This window comes from Schistocerca piceifrons, chromosome 1, assembly GCF_021461385.2.
Source record: "Schistocerca piceifrons isolate TAMUIC-IGC-003096 chromosome 1, iqSchPice1.1, whole genome shotgun sequence".
NCBI classification, from domain to species: Eukaryota; Metazoa; Arthropoda; class Insecta; order Orthoptera; family Acrididae; genus Schistocerca; species Schistocerca piceifrons.
Genome location: NC_060138.1, coordinates 887,347,422 through 887,374,270, shown reverse-complemented (window position 1 = coordinate 887,374,270; position 26,849 = coordinate 887,347,422). Strand labels below are relative to the sequence as shown.

General features: G+C 39.2%; 1 protein-coding gene and 1 non-coding gene across 3 annotated transcripts in view; both read right to left on the bottom strand.

Moving 5' to 3' along the window:
- Positions 1–26,849, bottom strand: part of LOC124716854 (CUE domain-containing protein 1) — a 216,809-nt gene that overhangs the window by 159,932 nt on the left and 30,028 nt on the right. For both annotated transcript variants that reach the window (XM_047243416.1, XM_047243410.1), the window contains exon 4: positions 8,161–8,326. In XM_047243416.1, the coding sequence (XP_047099372.1) occupies positions 8,161–8,326 (166 nt within the window). The remainder of the gene's footprint in view (positions 1–8,160; positions 8,327–26,849) is intronic.
- Trnaa-cgc lies at positions 527–599 on the bottom strand. Its single transcript has one exon. It is a non-coding gene; the product is annotated as a tRNA-Ala (tRNA).

Genomic DNA, 26,849 nt, shown 5'->3' with positions numbered 1-26,849 from the left:
ACACACCAAGTTGTAATTACTCTGTATGTTATTGCTTCAACTTTTGATAACCCTTTTCCCGGATATTTATCCCATCTGGATACAGATATTTACATAATTTACATGAGGTACATACATAAATATTTCAAAACATTATGCAGACTGAATTTCATTGAAATACACTGATCGGGTTATTATATTTAATGTGCTGATACTACTAATGTATGTAGTTTTCATGGAAGTGTTCATAATCAAAACATACAGATAGCTGTACCTTTTACCGTAGTATGACTCAGCAAATATCCTGTGACTTAATGCATATGTATGGGCTTAATGATACCACTCCTTATAAAGACTAACATTCCGACATTTCAGTGGTGGTGGTGGTTAGTGTTTAACGTCCCGTCAACAACGAGGTCATTAGAGACGGAGCGCAAGCTCGGGGCAGGGAAGGATTGGGAAGGAAATCGGCCATGCCCTTTCAAAGGAACCATCCCGGCATGTGCCTGAAACGATTTAGGGAAATCACGGAAAACCTAAATCAGGATGGCTGGAGACGGGATTGAACCGTCGTCCTCCCGAATGCGAGTCCAGTGTGCTAACCACTGCACCACCTCGCTCGGTGACATTTCAGTAACATAGTTCACAGAACTAACTAACTTACGAGATAATCAACAGTAAAGTTCAGAAGCAGTTACTGCTTGCTTATATTTCACAAACAAAATTTTTATCAATATTTTTAGACTGTCATGAATAGCAAAATCTAACCTAACAGTTTCTCAAATGATTGTGTAGTTCCCAAAACAAAAATCTGTTCATACACCAGTATTTAAATAGTGGGACAGCACCCAAAAAATCAATCTCAATTGAGCAACTACATGAGCAATACCTATTTCAAGTCTGTTCCCAGTAATCCCTCATGTAACAGCTATGTGCAACCTGGCTGCCAAAATACAGATGTCACTGGAACACGAGATTGTTGAGCATGGCGGCCTTCACTGAGGGCTGAATTAAGTGAAGTGTTACAGAGCACTTTTATCTGATGGGTTACTGTCAGACAGCTATAATGCAAACAGGAACTGAATTACGTGCCACAGTTTATCATTTCAGCTTAATGACTTGTTAGAGGTACTACTGATTCTTGGACAGTGCTTCTAAAAACTGTGCTTCAATAACATCACAATTTATCTGATGAATTCTGCCACTGGATTCTTGTTTGTTAGTGAGTGCTAACCTGATTTGAGCACAATTCATCTTATGAAGTTGAGAAACCGTTCATCATCTCAAAAATAGAATAATAAATGTATGGAAAAGTAAAACCAAAACTGAGGTGTTGTGTACACATGTACTACCAAGGAGACAGAGAGAGAAGGAAATACCGCAAAAAATCAGGTTAATCATCTTACAGGTAGGTTGATGTTAGATACAGAGGGAATTAGTGAAGTGGAGGCAGAAAGAATAAGACTAGTAGTCAGGTGAGTACAGGGTTCTAAATACAATATGAAACAGGGATAATGCACAAGCAGGCCTAATAATGAATAAGAAAATATGAAGGTGGGTAAGCTCCTATGAACACAGTAAACACATTATCGCAGCAAAGCTACATATGAAGATTATGTCCACCATATTAGTATACGAGTATATGCCTACTATCTCTGAAGATAAAGACACTGAGAGGATGTATGAGGGTGTAAAGGAAATTATCCTGACAGTTACAGGAGGCTAAAATTGATGGTGGACTGGAATTTAGCAGTAAGAAAAGGAAGAGAGAAGGAAAAGTAGTAGGAGGAGGACATGGACTCGGGAAAAGGAACGGAAGGGAAAGCAACCTAGCAGAAACTTTGTGGCTTATTAAAACTGTGTGCCAGATCAGGACTTGAGGCCAGGACCTTTGTCTTTTGTGGGCAAGTGCTCTCTACCAACTGAGCTACCAGAGCGTGACTCTCAACCCATCCTCCTCATAGTTTTACTTCCACAAGTACCTCATCTCCTACCTTCCAAACTTCAGAGAAGTTCTCGCATGAAAGTTGAAAGAGTAGCAGAAGAATTGCCATGAAGTTTGGAAAGTAGGAAATGACATACTGGTAGAAGTAAAGCTGTGAGGATGAGTTGCGAGTCATGTTTTGGTAGGTCATATGGTAGAGTACTTGCCTGCAAAAGGCAAAGGTCCAGGATTCAGGGTCCCAGTTCGGCACACTGTTATTATCTTCCAGCAAGTTTCATATCAGCGCACATTCCACTCACAGATAAAAATTCATTGTGGGAGCATCCTCCAGGCTGTGGATAAGCCACAACTCCACAATATCCTTTCTTTTAAGTTTCCTGCAAGTTTCGCAGGAGAACTTCTGTGAGGTTTGGAAGTAGGAAATCAGTTACTGTTGGAAGTAAAGGCATGAGTACAGGTCATGAGTCCTGCTCATGTAACTCAACTCAAACAGCACTTGCCCATTAACGGCAAAGGTCTTGTGATTGAGTCCTGGGCTGTCACACAGTTTTAATCTTCCAGGAAGTTTCAGATAAGCACACACACTCCACTACAGAGTGGAAAATTCATTCTGGAAACAACCTTGTAGAACTATCACAGAGCATAATTTAATAACACTAGCCAACAACGAAAATATAACTAAGATAAAATAAATGTTCGTTAACTATATCAACCACACTGGCAACGAAAATGAAAATCAAAAACTCGAATTAGCTCTCACATCCAAGTTAAAGTAGGGTGGATTTAACTATAATATATCTTATGAGCATTCACTGTCAATCCCTTCCCATATAGGCTTCAAAATCCCACTGATGACAGACAGAATAATGAAGTTTCATGCAGCAATAGCTGTATTTGGGAGCTATTTTTAGCCTGAGCTCGTAGCAGGAAGTTGTAGGGGAAGGGGAAGGGGAAGAGGAAGGGGAAGGGGGAAGGGGCAGCGGAGGGGGGAAGGGGGAAAGTGGAGGGGAAGGGGAAGGGGAAGGGGATGGGGATTCTAGAGTGTAGTTAGTGTGTGTGTGGTCATCGTAATTCCTGTGATTCAATATGCCTTGCAAATGCATCAACAGTGCTGACAATTTTTGCTACATCTGCAGACAGGCTACACTGAAATCACAAAGGAGGCCAATAACCCCACATACTAGGAAGGCAAAAAGACAGTACTTAGGCTTGTAATAAGGGACCGAGAAAGGCCCTGGGCTCCTCATGTATGTCGCATAACTTGTGTCTCAAGTCTCCATTCATGGTTGGAACATAAAAGGTCTTCCATGGGCTTTGCTATACCCACGATCTGTCAAGAACCATCAATGGTTGACAATGAATGACATAGTTTTGTATGACAACTATGTTAATGGTATTTCTAAGAAGTCTTCCCTGACATATTCTAACATACCGTCTGCCATGCGACCAGTGCCTCATGGAGGCCACTTGATTTGACAGTGACGAGGGCAGTAGTGAAACTAGTACTACACCATCACCTTCAAAAACCAGTTCTTCGAAAGATCTTGATTTTGTGTGTAATGGTGAATGTACAGAGATTCACAAAATAACAAAGTGTGAACTTAATGTCCTAGTGTGGGATCCGGAATTGCCAAAAGGTAAAGCTGAACTGCTGGCGTCAAGATTACAACAGTGGAATCATCATGATAAGGCAGTAAATGTGACTGTAAATTTGCCATTCCTTCCATTTTTCAAAAGTGAAAAAGGACTTGTTTTTTGTAGTGATGCACAGGACTATTGATAGCTATGGGCATTAATTATAAAAGTGATCAGTGGAGGTTATTCATCGACTCCTCCAAAGTAAGTTTGAAGTGTCTGCTACTGCATAATGGCAATATTTTACCATTTCCAATTGGGTATGCACCTTGCATGAAAGAAACATATGATAACATGAAACAATTGTAATTAAATTTGAACTATGACAAGTTTAAAGGACAGATTTCCAGAAATCTGAAAGTCATAGGCATATTACTTGGGCTACAACAAATTGCTGCCCTACTAACAATGGTACAACAACTCCTGGCTACAGAAGCTGTGTCGGGCGCGTGACAGACAACCCAACCAGCCCAATAAGTGCGGCCGACAGCATACCGCCGTTCTGGCAATTTTTGACATCAGAGAGAATGGTTTGAATACCTGACACACTTCCAAACACTTTGTGAACTTCATTGAGTTCAAGGTACTGTAAAGCTACAATACTTTCTTTCAACTGCGGGGTCCCTACTGCATCTCCTGATGAACTTAGTTATGGTGAAGTAATCGCTGCATTAACTCAGTACCAGCAACTCCAAGTAGCTGCAGCCAGATATCAGTTTTTTCGCTTGTAGAAAAATCCGGAACAGACGTACCATCAGTTGTACACAGCATTAACAGGCATGACTAGGAAGTGTAAATTTAAGTGTAGCTGTGGCAACTTTTCCAGTGATTTATTGATTAGAGATGCAATAACATTCAATGTCCCCAATAGTAGAATACAGGAACAGATCCTAAAGTACTCTGATCCATCACTTCCTCAAGTACTGCAAATAATAGAGCAATATGATTTGGGTGCTATAGCAGCCGATTAGTTTGATCAGGCCCCAGTTTGTAGGGTTGAGTCAGCCCTTGCTCGCAACCGCACCAAGCAGCCACAACACCTAGCACATACACAACCGCATGGACAGTCAGGTAGACAGGTAAACAGACCTGTGCATTTTGTCAAGTCTTGCCCTAGATGTTTTGCTCACCATAAAAGAGAGGATAGTCCATCGTGTAATGCAACATGTTGTACATGTAGAAAAAAAGGCCATATCCAAGCAGTTTGTTTGCAATGGCACGAAAACGCCAGTTTTGTCGACTCCTAGAAAAAAACAGACTCATGCACATGCAGTGAATGTTGTATTTTCCAAACCTACAACAGGTTCTGACAAAAGTAAGATTAAGGTTGTGCCTCCTTCTTGCCCTAGTGCTGTGCAATGACGTTCTAACAAACTATTTGTCTCTTTATGAACTGCTGGCCATTGTATGAACTTTCAGTTAAACAAAGGTGCCTCAGTAACCTTGCTTAATCATGCCATGTACAAGCAGTTAGGCTCACCATGCCTTTCTAAATCTAGCAAGCTCCTCACTGCTTACAACAGGCAGGAATTTCCAGTGCTTGGACAGTGTAGTTTGCCTGCCACTTACAAATCTTACACTAGGAAGGTGAATTTTATTGTGTTGAGATCAAGAGACAGTGAGAAAATATTCAGTTTTGATGCCTTTGATTTGTTTGGCCTTACCATCCAAGACAATGTACTTTCAGTATCGGCTTTTGACCCTAAACACAGTGTCGTTAGCTTGCTTAGAGAATTTCCTGAACTATTTTCAGAAGGAATGGGAAGAGCTAACAGCTTTGTAGCGCAAGTTACATTGAAAGAAATTCACAGCCTACATTTTTCCGGGCACACCCCATTCCAATTGCTTTAAGAGACAAAGTAGACAGTGAATTGAAATAATTGCAAGATAATTGTCTAATTGCTACCATTCAAGCTAGTCAATGGGCAAGTCCTCTCATTTTGTTGCCTACGCCTTCTGGTCGCTTTCGCATTTTTATTGACTTCAAGTCTACAGTCAACCCAGAGACAGTAGCTGACACTTATTCGTTACCTCACGCTGAGGAACTCATGGATAGGCTTGGTTCAGGACATTACTTTCCTAAGTTAGATTTGCATGATGCCTACTTGCAGATTCCATTAGATGAAGAATCACAGAAAGTGTTTGTTGTAAATACACAATCTGGACTGTTCAAGTATTTGTGTTTGCCCTTTGGCCGTGCTTCCACACCCGCTATTTTTCAACATTACTTGGGACAGCTGACTGCAAAAGTGCCATTTTGTTCAAACTAACTTGCTGATATTGTTGTCTCGCATCGTACATCAGAGGAACACATTGCCAATTTGCGTACTCTCTCTCTCTCTCTCTTTTTTTTTTTTTTTTTTTTTTTTTTTTTTTTTTTTTTTTTTTTTTTTTTTTTTTTTTAGAAGCAAGACTAAAGTGTCATCTCGAAAAGTGTGACTTTTTTCAAACTTTACTATTGTGCTTAAGTCATGTGATAAACAGTCGGGGTGTGCACCCCTTCCAATCTCTTTTGCTTGCAATCAGTGACTGCCTGTTCCTTCTAATGCATCTGAACAGCAGTCAGTATTAGGCAAGATGACATACTACATTCAGTTCACACTGAATGCCACTCAGATTACAGCTCCAGTGCATTACTTGCATCACATAAATGTCCCTTTTGTCTGAACTACAGATTGTATGCATTTCAGAAACTCAAAAATGCTTTGCTCAGTGACATATGTTAAGTGCATTTTGACCCTGCCAAGCTGGTAGTATTGCAAGTCGATGCTGCTTCTTACAGAATCAGTGCTGTACATTCACACAGAGTTGGTGAACAAGACAGATCTATCACTTTTGCCTCAAAGTTGTTAACACAAACTTGGTGCAATTATTCTCAAATTGAAAAAGAGGCTCTTACTATTGCTTTAAGAGACAAAGCAGACAGTGAACTGAAAGAATTGCAAGATAATTGTCTAGTTGCTCCCATTCAAGCTAGTCAATGGGCAAGTCCTCTCATTTTGCTGCCTACGCCTTCCGGTAGACTGGCAATGGCAAGGAAAGCGTTTCTGAAGAAGAGAAATTTGTTAACATCGAGTATAGATTTAAGTGTCAGGAAGTCTTTTCTGAAAGTATTTGTATGGAGTGTAGCCATGTATGGAAGTGAAATGTGGACAATAAATAGTTTAGACAAGAAGAGAATAGAAGCTTTCGTAATGTGGTGCTACAGAAGAATGCTGAAGATTAGATGGGTAGATCACATAACTAATGAGGAGGTATTGAATAGAATTGGGGAGAAGAGGAGTTTGTGGCACAACTTGACTAGAAGAAGGGATCGGTTGGTAGGACATGTTCTGAGGCATCACCACAAAACAAAATAAACAAGTGAACAAAATCTCAAAATATTGAGCTAATACTTCACAGATTTCTTTGTTGGATAATGTTAGGTTTCCATTATTTTTTCAACAACAGAGATTGGGGGGATTAAACTTTGAGAGGTTATACCCAAAACTTGGTAGAAATCTCTGATTTTTTCCCTGACAATCATTTTCAATTTAACCAAGCTGATCATTATCATATGCATCTTTAATGTTTATCATCAATTCTGCTGCTTGTAATCACACTTCTTTAAATTTTAAAAACCATCTTTCCTTTTTTGTGGATAGCACTCTTGCCACACTTCCTTCTAGTATGACAATGTTTCTTCACATTCTTGGTTCCACCATCCATGCTACTTGGGTCTCATAACCTGAACTGTTTCCTCAGCAACTGTGATCATACTGTCCTTCACTTCCTTCTCTGCCTGTTATTTGCTTATACTGTCAATTGCACTTAACGAGCAAAAACTGGTAACATGGACATTTTATAACAATTGGCGATCTTGGCTTAACAAAATTTTTTACTGAATATTAAACAATGGAAAATCCAGGTTGGAATGTAACAATACAGAGAAGGAAAGTTGCTACTCACCATATAGCGGATATGCTGAGTCGCGATAGGCACAATAAAAAGATTCACACACTCATAGCTTTCGGCCATTAAGGCCTTTGTCAGCAGTAGACACACACACACACACACACACACACACACACACACACACACACACACACACACACACACACACACACACACAAACAAACAAACGCGCATGCGCGTGCGCGTACACACACACACACACACACACACACACACACACACACAAAAACGCAACCGCAACTTGCACACACGTCTGCAGTCTTAGAGAGCTGAAACTACACTCACAGCTGTCTGAGTCTGCAGATGTGTGTGCAACTCAGCATCTCCGATATTTACTAAATATTATATAGTCAAGTTTACCACTGGAAGATATGTCGTGCAACTTAACCATAAGTATTATGTAGATAGCAAATACACATTGACAGGAAGAACTGCAACAACTAATTATTATGTCACACATTTATAGATGCAGTTACCTCCAACAAAGACAAGAAAGTGCCTGAACATCAGACTTTCTTCCACTCTTCTCTAGAGATTGACAGCAAATGGGCATCATTACTTACACAAGATGTGGATGATAGACTGTTGGTATATCAGAAAAAATATGTGTATTTTAGGCACATCCTAGTGCACACAATGCTAATTACCTGTTTCTTATGGTGACTATCCCATGTCGTTGCTGGTGTTATCCTTAGAAAGTCATCAGGCAATGGTCCTACAAGTGGTGGTACCCAACCACGGAGTGAATGTAGTGGAGGTGTTGTAGACAATGTCAATGGCACTTCATCTCCAGAAGCTGGCCTCTGAGGGCTTCTGACGACAGACAACAATTCTTTTATATCAACTGTAAGTACTAAATGTCTACTGACGAAATAATGCATTTCATAAAATATTTCCAAGAAAAAACAGTATGCCTCTATGAATAAAATGAAGCAATGAAGATAGAAAACTGCAATTGGAAGGACAGTTCAGTATTTACTTATTTATGAAGCAAACAGCAACAATTTCCCACAACTCTTTATCACTGGGTCTACCATAACCTTAATGAGAAGTTTCTCGTAAAAAACAGTTTATATGAAAGGGGCAATATATAAGCATGGAAAAACAAAAACACAACACATTACCATGCCTAATACAATGTAGAAAACCCATTGACATTCAAAACAGGTTACAGTTGTCTCGAGATGAACAAATACAAAGTACAGACACAGTATGGTTTTCAAGGGACTCTTATACAATTCTCCCTGTGAAACAGTGGCAATTTCAGGTATAAATGATGGAGGTGGATAGCGATCATGCACCCTTCTCTCCATAGTAGACCACAAAGGCTCAATAATATTGAGACCTGGTGACTAGTGTCCTGAGAAGATGCAGCAACTCATCTTCCTGCTCACAACACCAGTCATGGACGATGCAAGCTGTGTGAAAAAGGGGGCCTGTTGTCTTGGAATAAGGCATCGCCACTGAGGAACAAATACAGTACCATCAGATGGATCACATCAGCCAAAATGGTGACATAATCCTTCGCAGTACTGTAAGCTTGCAGAGTAACCACAGTGCAGATAGCATAACACGATATGGCTGCCCAAATCATCACTGAACCCACACCATGTTTCACGCTTGGGACACAAATTCTACAAGAAGCTGGAAACTGTGAAACAAGAAGCATCCTGCCAAATGGCTTTCTTCCATTGCTCCACATTTCAGGTTTTATGGCCTTGGCAGCACATTTTCCTGTTACAGCCATTTGGATCATTAATATGTTGTTTTGGAATTCCAGCTCAGTCTGCAATTCCCAGCTTATAAAGCTCCCTGCTTGTTGTTTTGGTTCTGACAGCTCACAAGGGTGGCATTCAGTTCTGCAGTGACTTTTGCAGGCGTAGTCCTTTTATTTTTCATCACAATTCTCTTCAATGGTCATCTGTCACCTCACTCAATGGCCACTTTCAACCGCAATGTGACTTCGCAGACAATGTTTTTCCACTTCCCCTGCATGCGGTATAAATCTTCGATATTGTGCTTCTTGGAACACCAAAACACTCTGGCTGCCTTGTTTAGAGAAGCATCCACCATACAAACATGAACAATTTGCCCATGTTTGAATTCAATGAGCTCTGACATAATGCATTCACAACTACACAGAACACTGTTTTAACCATGAATGACACTTATAATGTATAGTGGCACAAGTGGCATATGTGGTCAAATACAATGGCGCAACCTGCAGGCTTGGTTATCCTCTGTACTGATGTTCAAGTATGCATTTGTCACAAAGTTTCTATATTTTCTGGAATTCTTGTACATAACTCATTTCTGCCACCACATCATACTAATTAGTTATGTAACTTTTGTTTAGTAATTAACTGACTCCCAAAAGGAATGACAGTGAATAAGAAGATAGAATGCAATCACACAAAATTACAATTTAAGCATTCATCAAACTCTTATCTGAAAACTACTGACTACATGTAAATAATTTAAAAAAACATATGCACTGATATTAGCTTAAAATTGCCCATGATAGCCCACCAGCAGTACTTTCACTATCAAAAGTCAGTAAATTAAGGCTGTAAGTTGGTATCTGTATTAAGATCCCCATATCTCCATTTCAATACTCTTTCTACATATAGATGTGTACCCAGCAAACAATGGAACTGTTCACATCAGTACTTCTCACTGTCCCAAATATTAAAATTCCACACTTTTCCACCCACACATGAAATCTAGGATGACTTAGTGAATTTTAAACCTCCATGAAAGATATTTTTATCACCATATTCTGTAAGTGAGCATGCATGTTTGAAGGGGCTTTAAGGAGAGTCACACATTCAGCACTAAAAATATTTTTCTTTGATATTCTAAGATTTTGACAAAATACCAGGCATTTTCTTCAAATCTGCTAGTTCTTTTTTTAATTTTTGTGTGGCATGAAATGCACAAATTTACATCTCGATATGCTTATGTAGCTGAAAGCCTTAGCATCAGCTTCTTATTTAGATAAGATTTAATTTTATTATATTTTTTACTGGATAAATTTCAGCACCTAAGTAACTATCATCTATGAAAAAGTCTGAGATTTCAACAAACACTGCGCATGAGGTCAGTAAAATATAACACAGTAAGCAATTTCCGGGATTGTATCCAGAATTACTGCTATGTCTGTGTATGACTCATCAGAATAATAGTATGTATGTGTTCTGTCCAACTGTGGTGTAACTACAAGGGTTGGAACTTCAATAGTGGCAACTATTTATTTACAGCTTGTACAAAATAGATACGTGTTTCAAAGTTTTACTGACCTTCAAAGTAGTCGCCAGCATTGTGTATAACCCATTGACAGCGATGTGGAAGTCATAGTATACTCTTAACAGTGCCAGTTGTGTTGACAGTTTGAGCAGCGCAGTCTATTGCCCAACATATTTGTAGCAGTTCTGAAGCAAATGTTGTGAAGTGTTTCCTTCAGTTTAGAAACTGAGTTGATCTTACAAGGGCTTAAGGCAGGGGAGTGCAGTAGGTGGTATAGCACTTAGCAGCCCCATCAGTCAAACAAATCAGTAAAAGCTTACACTGTACGTGCTTGAGGATTGTCCTGCAAAATGATGGTCAGGTCCTGCAGAAAGTGTCATCACTTCTGTCTCTATGCTGTTCATTTTTGGAACACAACCTACGACCAGCTTAGAGACAGAAGTGATAACACTTTCTGCAGGACCTGGCCATCATTTTGCAGGACAATGCTCAAGCATGTACAGTGCAAGCTGTTACTGATTTGTTTGACTGATGGGGCTGCTAAGTGCTATACCACCTACTGCACTCCCCTGACTTAAGCCCTCGTAAGTTCAACTCGATTTCTAAACTGAAGGAAACACTTCAAGGCATACGCTTCAGAACTGCTACAAATTCATCGGGCAATAGACTGAGCCGCTCAGACTGTCAACACAACTGGCACTGCTAAGAGTATACTATGACTTCCACACCACTGGCAATGGGTTATACACAGTGCTGGTGACTACTTTGAAGGTGAGTAAAACTTTGAAACACGTATCTATTTTGTAAGAGCTGTAAATAAATAGTTGCCACTATTAAAGTTCCAACCCTCTTACATATCTCGCAAGAATGTGCTGTGTTTACATGTCACTGCAGCAATGATCAAAAACATTTGAAAAGTGAAGACACTGAACTGGCCAAGTAACCTTTATCCATGGGTTCTAGCATATCATGCAGATAGAATGAACTGTGTTTGACACTATTGTTGTTTTGGAATCCCTCCTGAAAATCAAGAACTCCACTATGTTAAAACTAGATCATTGTGTCTGAACATGGATTGCAGAATTCTGCAACAGATAGAGCCCCCCCCCCCCCTCTCTCTCTCTCTCTCTTTCTTTCTTTCTTTCTTTCTTTCTTTCTTTCTTACCATTTGCTGCAATAAGGGGTCCACTATTTTACTATGTCTCTTCATTTGACAGTATTACGAACAGTATGGATTGCTACTCACTGTAAAGATATGCTGAGTTGCAGACAGACAAAACAAAAAAAGCTGTTGTATATCGAGTTTTCGGCCTAAGTCTTCTTCAGAAAAGAAAAGAAAACACATACACACATTCACACAAGATAGCATATCTCACGCACATGTGACCACTATCTCTGGCTGTTCTAGCCACAATATTCCAACCTGGTCTCTTCCATTTGACTTGGTTGTTGATATTTTCATGTTTTAAACCAACATAGTGAATGTCCGCAATAAACAACAATACGCACAATATAGAAAGGTAATTATATGAATCTGTTATGGTGTGACATTTCTTCCAATTACAGGGAACAGATCCCTGATCAAGAGATCTGCGAAATATAATAATGAACAAGAACTGAGTTCATTCCATTTCATATTCCTACAAATTATAACACCCAGGTATTAATATAGTTGACTGACCTAACAGAAATATCTCAATTACATTACTAACATTTATGACAAGGATACATTGCCACTCCCCATAAAAATGATACACTGAGTTGCAGTCAGTCATAACAGAAAAACTGTTACACACTGAGCTTTTGGCCAAAGCCTGCTTCAGAAAAGAAAGAAAACACGCACACACACGCCCCCCCCCCCCCCCCACACACACACACACACACACACACACACACACACACACACACACACACACACACACATCTCATACTCATGCGACCACTTTCACCGCCCACTCTGGGCAGACTGGATTTTCCATTGTTTCATTTATATTACTACTAGTTTCAATTTTTTTCTGTGTTAAATTTTGCCTAAACAGTTGTAGAGCTCGCCTCAGATATTGGAGCACTCCAGTGAAATCCTAAAACCTAGAATTCTCTTTTATCTTCAGCTGAAATTTTGCACAGCTTACTTTTAATCTGTGGGGAATATTTGTACAAAATTTCATTTGGTTGGAGATGATGAGGTGGGAACCATTGGTGTGTAATGGACCCAGCAGTGACATAAAAAGATTTGCCAGAGGAAAAAATCCACAGTGGGTGGATGGAAATCAAGTTTTGAGGGACAAGCAACAAATAACAAGACAGAAAAACATTAGCATTGAGAAAAGAGTGTTAAGAGGATCATATCTCCTTTAAAGGATGAAACATTTTAATAAGCCCAGTAAATAAAAATGATTTAAGGGCAAGAGGATACAGAGGGCAAACTAGTCAAATTGAGCAGACACACAGCCAAAAGAATGGATTTTCTTTGTTGAACAGAAAAACTAACATGAAGATTTACATTTGAAGAAATGAAAAAGGATCTGGATATTAGATTTAAAATAGTGAAAGAAGGCACTGATACTGGACTTATATCAGTAAATAGTGAAAGAGTAAAGGAATACAAAGACATTAGGTTTGTTGAAGTAGATAAGTGATTGCAAGAAAATGCATGACAAGATGTCACACTTACTGCAGCCCCTGAAAGTCTTGCATGACTTGGCAATCAAAATTCACTCAAGAATCCAGGACAAGAAATTGATAGGTTAAAAAAAAATTATTTTTTTTACACCCGTCGACAGATATCGATATGGATGTGGATGAGGTGGTGTGGGTAGCACAGCAGAATAGTGCAGAATGCTGTCACTGAGACCCTGCAAGAAGTGTACTATGGACAGACTCCTGAACCAGGAAATTATCTGCCAGTGGCAATAGACCTGGCCCAGCAGTTCTTACACAGACATCAACTACCTTAGAACACACCTAGGCCTTGTGCTGTGCTCTGTTTTCTATGTATTTGGTTTGTAAGTCACTTGCGCTGATCCTACTGTGTTTTTCTCTGCACTCGTCTCTATGTGGCGCTTGGATTCTAACTCCCACAAAGATTGACTGGCATATCGAGTTTCATTTCCCTCTTCCAAGGTTCTGCTTCCAGACTTTGTAGATGGGTCACTGTCAGCTAGTATAGTTATATATGTGCTGACAGTGATGGCTGTACAGTGTTGTCATGTCTGTGGAGATACAGTGGCAACGTAGAACATTCTTACATGTACATCACTTTTCTTTTCCAGAATTAAATTGTAACCAACATGGGCACAACATTTTGCACTGGCAGGAGTGTGTCTCCAGGAGCAGCAACAAAAGTTGCAGCAGGAGCAGATGTAGGAACAGCTTAAACAGAATGTGAAATTGTTCTGTGCTCACAACACACTACTTGCTGGCCAAAGCACCTGCCGTTAATTTTCCCCACCAACACTCCACTTCCCCCGATGCTGTTCACCAGTTTCAACCAGAGGATGTTCTGTCTGAAAACTGGTGGATGACGAAGTTACATATGTTGAATAAACAGCCCTGATGCCACGTGGGGTGAGCCAGGCAGCCTCGCGTTCCAATGAGCCACCATATGTAAATGCCACTCATGATTTGTGTACAGTGATGTCATGGCTCTGCCTGCTTTCAGTCATGTTGGCCTCAGCGGGTACTACTCAAAGTGTCATAATCTCCTCTTGCATCATTTTTCTAATTCTCGGCACCATTCACTTTCCACACCTGTTTCTACTCAACGGGCATACCAGCAGTTCTACCCTGATTGGCATTTGGCACATATTTGACAGGACTGCCCGCACACTGATGCCTTGTGGGGGGTACGCTGTAAAGTAGGCAATTTTGGCAACAGTTTGCGATAGTTGGGAAGCTGCAGGACAGACGCTGGAGATGCAGTGTTTTCCCTGGACTCAAAGACTGTCCCCAACTGCTCACAAGCATCGTCCACTGTATACTGCTAGGTTTTTAATAATTTATTTATTTATTGTTTATTTCGCTACTGTTTTTTTAGCCTGACCAGATTAGGATCTTTACAAAACATTTACAATAAGAAATGACACTAATAAAAGGCTGTTGCAAAGGAGCACGAGGATGTAAAGAGCAACTGATAATAGATGCAGAGGTGACATATCAAGCTAAAACTAAACAAAGGTCGCTACACTACGCATACATTGATTACCAAAAAGCTTTTGATAGTGTACCCCACTCATGGTTACTACAAATATTGGAAATATACAAAGTAGATCCTAAAGCGATACAGTTCCTAAACATAGTAATGAAAAATTGGAAAACCACACTTAATATCCAAACAAATTCAAATAATATCACATCACAGCCAATACAGATTAAGCATGGAATATACCAAGGAGACTCATTAAGTCCTTTCTGGTTCTGCCTTGCTCTGAACCCACTATCCAACATGCTAAATAATACAAATTGTGGATACAATATTACTGGAACATACCCACACAAAATCACACATTTGCTATACATGGGTGATCTAAAACTACTGGCAGCAACAAATCAACAACTCAACCAATTACTAAAGATAACATAAGTATTCAGCAATGATATAAATATGGCTTTTGGAACAGACAAATGTAAGAAAAATAGCATAGTCAAGGGAAAACACACTAAACAAGAAGATTACATATTGGATAACCACAGCGACTGCATAGAAGCGATGGAAAAAACAGATGCCTATAAATATCAAGGATACAGACAAAAAATAGGAATAAATAATACAAATATTAAAGAAGAACTAAAAGAAAAATATAGACAAAGACTAACAAAAATACTGAAAACAGAATTGACAGCAAGAAACAAGACAAAAGCTATAAATACTTATGCTATACCAATATTGACCTATTCATTTGGAGTAGTGAAATGGAGTAACACAGACCTAGAAGCACTCAATACACTTACACGATCACAATACCACAAATATAGAATACATCACATACATTCAGCAACCGAAAGATTCACATTAAGCAGAAAGGAAGGAGGAAGGGGATTTATCGACATAAAAAACCTAAATTATGGACAGGTAGACAATTTAAGAAAATTCTTTCTAGAACGAGCAGAAACTAGCAAAATACACAAAGCAATCACTCATATAAATACATTGGCTACACCATTGCAATTTCATAACCACTTCTACAACCCTTTAGATCACATAACATCAACAGATACGAAGAAAGTAAATTGGAAAAAGAAAACACTACATGGCAAGCACCCGTATCATCTAACACAGCCACATATCGATCAAGACGCATCCAACACATGGCTAAGAAAAGGCAATATATACAGTGAGACGGAAGGATTTATGATTGCAATACAGGATCAAACAATAAACACCAGATATTACAGCAAGCATATTATTAAATATCCCAATACCACAACAGATAAATGCAGACTTTGCAAACAACAAATAGAAACAGTAGATCACATCAAAAGCGGATGTACAATACTAGCAAATACAGAATACCCCAGAAGACATGACAATGTAGCGAAAATAATACATCAACAGCTTGCCTTACAACATAAACTTATAAAACAACATGTTCCCACATACAAGTATGCACCACAAAATGTACTGGAGAATGATGAATACAAATTATACTGGAACAGAACCATTATAACAGATAAAACAACACCACATAACAAACCTGACATCATACTCACCAATAAAAAGAAGAAATTAACACAACTAACTGAAATATCCATACCCAATACAACAAATATACAAAATAAAACAGGAGAAAAAATTGAAAAATACATCCAACTGGCTGAGGAAGTCAAGGGCATGTGGCATCAGGATAAAGTTGACATTATACCAATTATACTATCAACTACAGGAGTCATACCACACAATATTCACCAGTACATCAACGCAATACAGCTACATCCAAACTTATATATACAACTACAGAAATCCATAATTATTGATACATGTTCAATTACCCGAAAGTTCCTAAATGCAATATAACATATACCGTACAGTTAAAAGGAAGTTACGCTTGATCAATGTCCGCATCACTTTTCATTTCTGACCAGACATAACGTCTGAGAAAAGAAAGAAATAATAATAATAATAATAATAATAATAATAATATAAGATGTACAACTTTGCTTCTGCCATTTGCCAATAGGTGGCGACAACGGTGAGTAGAGGTCGAAAGAAACAGATTGCAGATGTCAGGCAGTTAGTTTGGACCTCGGTCAAAATAACCTAATTCAAACATTAATCAATTTGTGTCTGCATCATAAAGTTGTTCTTGATTGAAAATGTCAGTTTACGATCCTAATTCTCGTCATTTGCGGGAGGTGTTACTGTTTTGTTTCAATATGAAGAAAACAGCAGCTGAGTCTCATCGAATACTCTCAAGTACATATGGTAAGGAGGCTATTAGTGAAAGAATGTGTCGTGAGTGGTTTCAATGCTCCAAGAGTGGTGATTTTAATGTCGTAGACTGGCGTACGGATGGAAGAGAGAATTTTTTCAAAGATGCAGAATTGCAGACATTGCTGAGTGAAGACTCGTGTCAAACTCAAGAAGAATTGGCATGATTAGTGAGAGTGACACAGCAAGCCATTTCAAAATGTCTCGAGGCTATGGGCATGATTCAGAAAGAAGCAACTTGGGTCCCATGTGAGCTGAAACCAAGAGATGTTGAAAGCGTTTGTGTGTTTGTGACCAGTTGTTTCAGAGGCGAAAACGGAAGGGATTTCTGCATCGCATTGTGACCGTGGACGAAAAATGGGTTCATTATAATAACCCTAAATGCAAAAAATCATGGGGATATCCCAGCCATGCTTCCACGTCAATTACCAAACCAAATATTCATGGTTCCAAGGTCATGCTCTGCATTTGAAGGGACCAGCTCGACGTCATGTACTATGAGGTGTTAAAACCAAGTGAAACAATCACAGGTGCACGTTATCGAATGCAATTAATGCATTTGAGCAGAGCATTAAAAGACAAATGGCCACAATACAGTGAGAGGCACGATAAAGTGATTTTACAGCAAGACAACACTCGACCCCACATTGCAAAAGAGGTCAAAACGTACTTGGAAACATTAAAATAAGAAGTCCTATCCCACCTGCTGTATTCTTCAAACATTGCTCCCTCTGATTATCACCGGTTTAGATTAATGGTGCATGGCCTGGCTGACCAACACTTCTGATCTCATGAAGAAGTCACAAATTGGATTGCTTCAAAAGATGAACAATTCATACACTGCCCGAAAGATGGGAGTTGTAATGGCCAGTGATGGAAAATACTTTGAATGATACATGTGTAAGCAATTTGTTTCATTAAAGCCTCAAATGTTGGGGAAAAAATGGCAGAAGCAAAGTTGTACACCTTGTAGTAGTAGTAATAATAATAATAATAATGGGCATTTAGAATTATATAATTAGATTAGTACATTAGAAGGCATGTTTAGTATTATTAAAATCAGAAAGAATACAGAAAGAGAAGATTGAAATGACAATGACAGTGGCAGTGGCTATTATGACAGAACACAATATAAATGTAGAACTTCACTGCCAAGAGGTAGAGAAAAATAGTGGTGGAGGGCAACTGACAAGAGTGAGGTGCATGGAATATAGAAGAGATGGATACTGTGATAGAAGGTGCACCATTAACTGCCTTTTGAAGTTTGGAAGGAATTTAATTTCTCTGATGTTTTAAGGAAGGTTGTTCCAAGGCTAGGCTCTGATACATAAAATGATTTGGAGAACATCACAGCATTACGTGATGATACAGAGAGGATTTTACTTTGTTTAGAACAAGTATTTCTGCTATGCTGTTCAGACAGTAGTGTGCTAGTTGAAGACAAATAAGAGGGAGTGTATTAATTGAGAAGACCGTAGAACAAACAGTATGATAATTGCTACCCTTATGAGCATGTACGTAACCATGATAACTGTTCATATCGCAGGAGCGATATGGTCCAAAAAGCATACATTGCAATGTATCTTACACAAGCATTCATCACCAGTTCCAGCCCAAGTGAGTTTCTGTACAAAAGTCCTTCAAGAATAGTATCATCATAGTCAATTATATGGAGTATTATTGCCTCTACAAGCTTCTTCTTAAGCTCGAAAGAAAATATTTTTTTATATTTCTATAGCATATGAAGTGATGAGAGCGCCTTTTTACAGACTGTAGTTCTGTATTCAGTCCAGTCTAACTGATGGTTCAGAATGATCCCTAAGTTCTTTGCAGAAGAGGAAAAGGTTATTTCTGTGCCATTCAGTATTATTGGTGGAACAGTCTCTGAACCAAGAGGAAATAAGTTTTTTGTGAGTGACTAAGTTGCTTGCATTTTGGATGCTGAACATCTGCGCACAGATTTGTTGGACTTGCACTTGATGGGTTGGTGCACAAGTGTACAGTGTTTTTCTGTAAGTTTATAGACACAGCAGATACAGATAACTAAGAGTTCAATAACCACTAATACATTCTCTTTTGCTATTTATTGCTGTTTGCCAATGCTGCAGTAAATTTTCGATTCCACAACTGTAGAAATAACATGGTTTTGAGGTGACAAACTCATTGAGCCACATTTAAAGCCCATTTTCATCTGGAAAGGAAGTTGATGAAGATTGTTCAACAGAGACGAGAAAAGGTGAAAACTTGAGTGTACAAGATTACATGAATAAAATGGATGCAGCACGACTTCCCAGCCCAGTTCTCATACAGTACATTTTGTCAGTCTAGCAGAATGCGAACAGGCATTACTCTGGAATAACATCACTTTACGCAGAGTACCTGGTCATTATTTTCGAACTGCAACTGCAAGACATCTCACTTGTTGACAATAAATGTTAGCAGTGATGGTTACACCTCAGACAAGCAATTTGTCGTACAGCACACTATCACTGTTCCACCAGATGCATGACATGATCTTTTGAGAATGTGCACAGGTCTTTATACGGGGAGTTGCTGCTTTGTTTGGGTTCAATCATTTATTTATTTGCCTTATGTTGGCATAAAGGCCCTATTTCTTGTCGCCAGTAACAACAGAGTAAATGAAAGGTCAGTGTTGTTCATGAGCCAATTGATGACAAATAAGCAGAGATGTGCCTATGGCCACCCACTGATTTTTGTGATTTCGGCTTAGAGCCTGCAGTACCCATACAACTGATTTTTGAACCATTCCCACAATGGTGAAATGACCACAGTTCTAGTTCTCGAGTTCAATGATGTGGATAATTGTGGATTAGTGTGTTTAAATAATTCTCATCAAATCCCAAGGGTCTTCCTGAATGTGAAGACTCACTAATGTCAAAATGATCATCCTTAAAAGAAGAAAACCTTTTTTTTTGCCACGCTCTGTCCAATGGCATTATCCCCATGCACGGTGCAAATGTTTATGCCTGCCTCCACTATTGTTACCCCTCTACTGAACTCAGACACAAGAACATGTCGAAAATATTCTGATTTCTCCACTTCGCACTCCATTTCCTAGCATCCACAGCTCCACTCACTATCTCCAAATGACAAAATGACAATATGTAAACTCAAACAGCAACAGTGAATTACAAATAAAAAATAATTGATAGTTAAACCCATAGCAACCGCAATACCAACACACAACACAAAAGAAGCTGTGAACCAATACACCAACCTAATAAATTTAATTGAAAATCATCAGTGCGAAGGTGATACTTGCAGTGGGAGAGAATAATTGACATATCATTAGCATGTAATGAGAAGAGTAATGAGTCCAATGTTGGTCCTTTTGGGATTCCTGATTCTACATCCTTCCCCTGTGATATTTTTGTTTCAATCATTACACACCATTGGCAAAATGTAAGGTGTGAGTGGAACCATTGCATAGCATCTTAAGAAAAATTTTGACTTTTAAGTTCTGCAAGAAAAATGTCAAAGTAGAAAGAGTAAAAAACTTTGCTGAAATCCAAAACGCACACAATAGTCACCTGTTGTTTGTCCATAGCTTGTTTCAGTTCTTAGTCCATTTATGTTGTTTTTCCATAGCTTGTTTCAATTTGTCAGTCAATTTTATACTATTTATTATGTTATTTTAAATAATTAGTGAGCTGTTTATGAATTGTAGACTCTACAGCCTTGGATAACATTGGCAGAACACAAATGAGCCTGTAATTGGAACTTTGTTTCACAGATTCCTTATTGGGTAATGGATTTGTGTGTCCCTGCTAGCAGGCTGTTGGGAAAAGGATAAAGGTTAGAGAATGGTTAAAAGTCAGTTATTTTGGACAATAATGGATTGACCAAAAAAAATGAAAATTTGCACTGTACCAAATTCATACATCTGACATTTTGACTGCATTAGGGCTTTCCGACTGAAGGAAAATTTTTCATTTATATCAACAATTGATGGTTTGTGTCCTTGTGATTTGGTGAAGTAAAGATATCAGTGAGGCAAAATACTCACTTAGGACCTCAACATGAACTAGAGATTCAGCTGCAGATTTCAGTTTGCCTATTCCTAAATCTCATAGATTTATCCACAGGATGGTGGGTATATGAAAGTCCTGTTAGTGGATGAGCATACCTGAGCTTTTCATACCTCACACACTAGCTGGAAGTGTTGGTTGTGGATAGACGGCCATTTTTCAGGTAGGTGGAGCAGCAGTCAACATAGTTAACTGAGATACAAACAGGATCTTTGGCAGCCTTGTTTTGCAACAGCCACTACACCAAGTTTTGTCTTATAGTAAACAGTGTATTCCTTTGAGGGAGCAAGTCTCCATCTCTGAGTTCTATATGAGTGTCGAACAACATTTGTGGTTAGTTCACTGTTGGCACAAAATATTTTTAGGTTAGATGCCTTTTCTGTTTTTGGCTTCCAGATGGTTGACAAAGCATATTTGGTGACTCAATCATTTCCTTTTCAAGATTTGGGCTGTTTACTGCAGTTGTATGGACCAGCTGTTTGAAAATACTTTTCGAGGTACACATCTCCCTTAAGCAGTCTACAATACCTCAAATTTGTACCCCTGCCCCGTCCCCTTTTTTACGCGACAAGGACAAGGACCTCAGAGTCATTTCTCCTATTTTGTTGAATCCCAGGGCCAGCCCTATGGTGGTGATTCAGAAGCCAGGTGGCCCTGTGCATTGGGACAATACAAATAGCTGCAAAGTACAGCAAGGAATGAGCTGCACCAGGAGCCCAGGCCACAGGCTCCAAGCATGCAGTCGCCACAGGGTGGCACCCCCTGATGCACATACCTCAGTGGTTGCTACCCTTATGGTGGCAGTCTGGAGTTACCGCTCACAGCCTTAATACCTCTGACATGTCAATGTCTGTGCTAAGTGGTAAATCCAAATGATTGTTGGATACAAAACCACGTGCTGCACATCACATACAATTCCATGGCCAGCCAGGTTTTCGTCATTATTGTAAGGGGGTTAGTATTTATCACACATTGACTCAAGCAACACATACTTGCAGTTGCTGTTGGACGCCACTTCTCAAAATTTCTTAGTGCTGAACACTGACTTTTGGTATATATAATATACAGGATAAAGCAGCTAAGACAGGCTAGCCCAAAAATATCTGAAAGGAATAAATACAGAGTCTGCCAGAAAAATGTATACACACTTTAAGGAATGAAAATTATTACTTATGTGTTTATTTTACATTTAATAATTGGTCACACATGTACAACCTCCAGTTTAGCACATGGTTACTTTAAATGTTCAAACTCTTCACTGTTGACGGTAACACACATAATAGAACAACGAGTGGTCACCGCAACTACGTCAGTCAATGTTACAGTGGAGATCACTGCACATGTCACAGTAATCTCCTGGCAAAGTTCCTCCAGCCTGCATGGCTTACGTCGATAGACGTTATCTTTCACAGTTCCCCACAAGTAAAAGTCCTTAGGTATTAGATCTTAGAAGACCACTTCATCAGCTGCATAAAGCACACGTATACCTGGCAAAATTGATGTGCGTAACATTTCCAGATACACTTCTTCAGTGAGAGTAGCATCAGAGAAAAAAAAGAGTCCTACTACGACCATAGATGATAGTCCACACCGCACATGAACCCCCAGTAGATTGAGCACTTTATCCACATAAACATGCGGGTTTTCCGGTGCCCAGTTCACAATGTGATGCTGATTCACGGTTCCATTAAGTTTAAATTGTGCCTCGTCACCCCACACTACCTTAGTCATAAATTGTTCAACATCAGTTACCATTCGCTGATACAATTCACAAAATTGCATTCAGCAATCAGGATCATCATCATTAATCACATGCAGTAATCATGGAATGTAAACTTTCCATGTTGCAGCTTTCAGAATTCTTTTTACACTTGTACTGCTAACCCCCACTTCACGTGCACATTGTGAAACAGACTTCTGTGGAGAATTAACACATGTTTCCAACACAAGAGCTGACAAAGCAGAACTTGTAGTTGTACACTGTTTTCTTTATCTTCCTTTGCGAATATCACAAATTGTTCCATGCAATTCAAACTTGTCAATGATGTGTTTAATTGTTAGGTAGGTTGGCGGTTCTGTTTCAAACTCCCGCTGACAATGCACTTCAATGGCATTATCAAACTTGAAAAACCACTTCGCAATACATTTTTGTTGCTTGAATGTCAAATGTGCTCCAGCCATCTTCTTTTCACAATACTGAGATGAAAGTAATAACATCTGTTGAGCCAAACACCATACTACAACACACTTGTAACACAGATTAAATGACAATATTGATATTTTGATAGAGACTGACAAAGATTGTATACATTTTTCTGTCGGACTCTGTATATTGAGATGCAGTTTTTGTCAAGTTATAATGGACAATATGGCAAATTTCCTGACATTTGCAAGTAATTTCAATTATTTATAGTCACCGAATTTTATTTACTTCTAATTGACCTATATAATGTTACGTGTGGCTTTTGAAAGAAGCTTCGAAGAGAACTCAACAACATAATATGTATGGGAGGGACTTAATCAAATAGTATCAAAATAATAGTGCCGCAAACCATTGTCCCACTGTCAGGAGAAAAGCTACCACAAATGCCTGCCCTATTATACCACATGTAAGCAAACATATAACTCAGATACTGTTCATGTGCTTATTCTTACAGCTGTCACACCAAGTGCTCAAAATGTTGACCTTGAGCATTGCTACACAGTCTAAAGTGATTCTGGAGAAACAATACCGCACACTGAATTTCATCTGCATTTAACAGGAACACAGGCCCGTGTTGTAAGGCATTTCATGCCTTCGGTAGTCATTGGTGTTTCCTAATAGATCTCTTGTTTTAAATTTCACCACAGATAAAAGTATAGAAGTGTTAAATTTGATGAGTGTGGAGACAATGTTGTGCTTCCTGAACAACTGTTCCAATGCTCTCCAAATGTTCTCTTACAAGGGTCTGTCATCACATGTGTGGCAGAGGAGGGACATTTACCATGCTGGTACCACAATGACTGCTTTCTGTCCAATGGGAAGTCTTTGAAAAACTGTGGCAACAGCATGTTGTTGTTGTTGTGGTCTTCAGTCCTGAGACTGGTTTGATGCAGCTCTCCATGCTACTCTATCCTGTGCAAGCTTTTTCATCTCCCAGTACCTACTGCAACCTACATCCTTCTGAATCTGCTTGGTGTATTCATCTCTTGGTCTCCCTCTACGATTTTTACCCTCCACGCTGCCCTCCAATACTAAATTGGTGATCCCTTGATGCCTCAGAACATGTCCTACCAACCGATCCCTTCTTCTGGTCAAGTTGTGCCACAAACTTCTCTTCTCCCCAATCCTATTCAATACTTCCTCATTAGTTATGTGATCTACCCATCTAATCTTCAGCATTCTTCTATAGCACCACATTTCGAAAGCTTCTATTCTCTTCTTGTCCAAACTATTTATCGTCCATGTTTCACTTCCATACATGGCTACACTCCATACGAATACTTTCAGAAATGACTTCCTGACACTTAAATCAATACTGGATGTTAACAAATTTCTCTTCTTCAGGAACGCTTTCCTTGCCATTGCCAGCCTACATTTTATATCCTCTCTACTTCGACCATCATCAGTTATTTTGCTCCCCAAATAGCAAAACTCCTTAACTACTTTAAGTGCCTCATTTCCTAATCTAATTCCCTCAGCATCACCCGACTTAATTAGACTACATTCCATTATCCTTGTTTTGCTTTTGTTGACGTTCATCTTATATCCTCCTTTCAAGACACTGTCCATTCCATTCAACTGCTCTTCCAAGTCCTTTGCTGTCTCTGACAGAATTACAATGTCATCGGCGAACCTCAAAGTTTTTATTTCTTCTCCATGAATTTTAATACCTACTCCGAATTTTTCTTTTGTTTCCTTTACTGCTTGCTCAATATACAGATTGAACAACATCGGGGAGAGGCTACAACCCTGTCTTACTCCCTTCCCAACCACTGCTTCCCTTTCATGTCCCTCGACTCTTATAACTGCCATCTGGTTTCTGTACAAATTGTAAATAGCCTTTCGCTCCCTGTATTTTACCCCTGCCACCTTTAGAATTTGAAAGAGAGTATTCCAGTCAACATTGTCAAAAGCTTTCTCTAAGTCTACAAATGCTAGAAACGTAGGTTTGCCTTTCCTTAATCTTTCTTCTAAGATAAGTCGTAAGGTCAGTATTGCCTCACGTGTTCCAGTGTTTCTACGGAATCCAAACTGATCTTCCCCGAGGTTGGCTTCTACTAGTTTTTCCATTCGTCTGTAGAGAATTCGTGTTAGTATTTTGCAGCTGTGACTTATTAAGCTGATAGTTCGGTAATTTTCACATCTGTCAACACCTGCTTTCTTTGGGATTGGAATTATTATATTCTTCTTGAAGTCTGAGGGTATTTCGCCTGTTTCATACATCTTGCTCACCAGCTGGTAGAGTTTTGTCAGGACTGGCTCTCCCACGGCCGTCAGTAGTTCCAATGGAATATTGTCTACTCCGGGGGCCTTGTTTCGACTCAGGTCTTTCAGTGCTCTGTCAAACTCTTCACGCAGTATCGTATCTCCCATTTCATCTTCATCTACATCCTCTTCCATTTCCATAATATTGTCCTCAAGTACATCGCCCTTGTATAGACCCTCTATATACTCCTTCCACCTTTCTGCTTTCCCTTCTTTGCTTAGAACTGGGTTTCCATCCGAGCTCTTGATATTCATATAAGTCGTTCTCTTATCTCCAAAGGTCTCTCTAATTTTCCTGTAGGCAGTATCTATCTTACCCCTAGTGAGACAAGCCTCTACATCCTTACATTTGTCCTCTAGCCATCCCTGCTTAGCCATTTTGCACTTCCTGTCGATCTCATTTTTGAGACGTTTGTATTCCTTTTTGCCTGTTTCACTTACTGCATTTTTATATTTTCTCCTTTCATCAATTAAATTCAATATTTCTTCTGTTACCCAAGGATTTCTACTAGCCCTCGTCTTTTTACCTACTTGATCCTCTGCTGCCTTCACTACTTCATCCCTCAAAGCTACCCATTCTTCTTCTACTGTATTTATTTCCCCCATTCCTGTCAATTGCTCCCTTATGCTCTCCCTGAATCTCTGTACAACCTCTGGTTCTTTTAGTTTATCCAGGTCCCATCTCCTTAAATTCCCACCTTTTTGCAGTTTCTTCAGTTTTAATCTACAGGTCATAACCAATAGATTGTGGTCAGAGTCCACATCTGCCCCTGGAAATGTCTTACAATTTAAAACCTGGTTCCTAAATCTCTGTCTTACCATTATATAATCTATCTGATACCTTTTAGTATCTCCAGGGTTCTTCCATGTATACAACCTTCTTTCATGATTCTTAAACCAAGCAACAGCATGCCTGAAGATATTTCAGTGTATTTAGATTCCCATCTGTACAAAATGGACTAATGATGAATGATGTAGGTTTTGAAAAACACACACCCAACACTGAGAGACCGAGAGTGTTGTTATTATCCACTTCTTCGAGTCAGTGTGGATTTTCAACTGAAATTTAGTGCATATTGCAAAGACTGACATCCCATTAAACTTCCTGGCAGATTGAAACTATGAGCCAGACCAAGACTCTAAGTC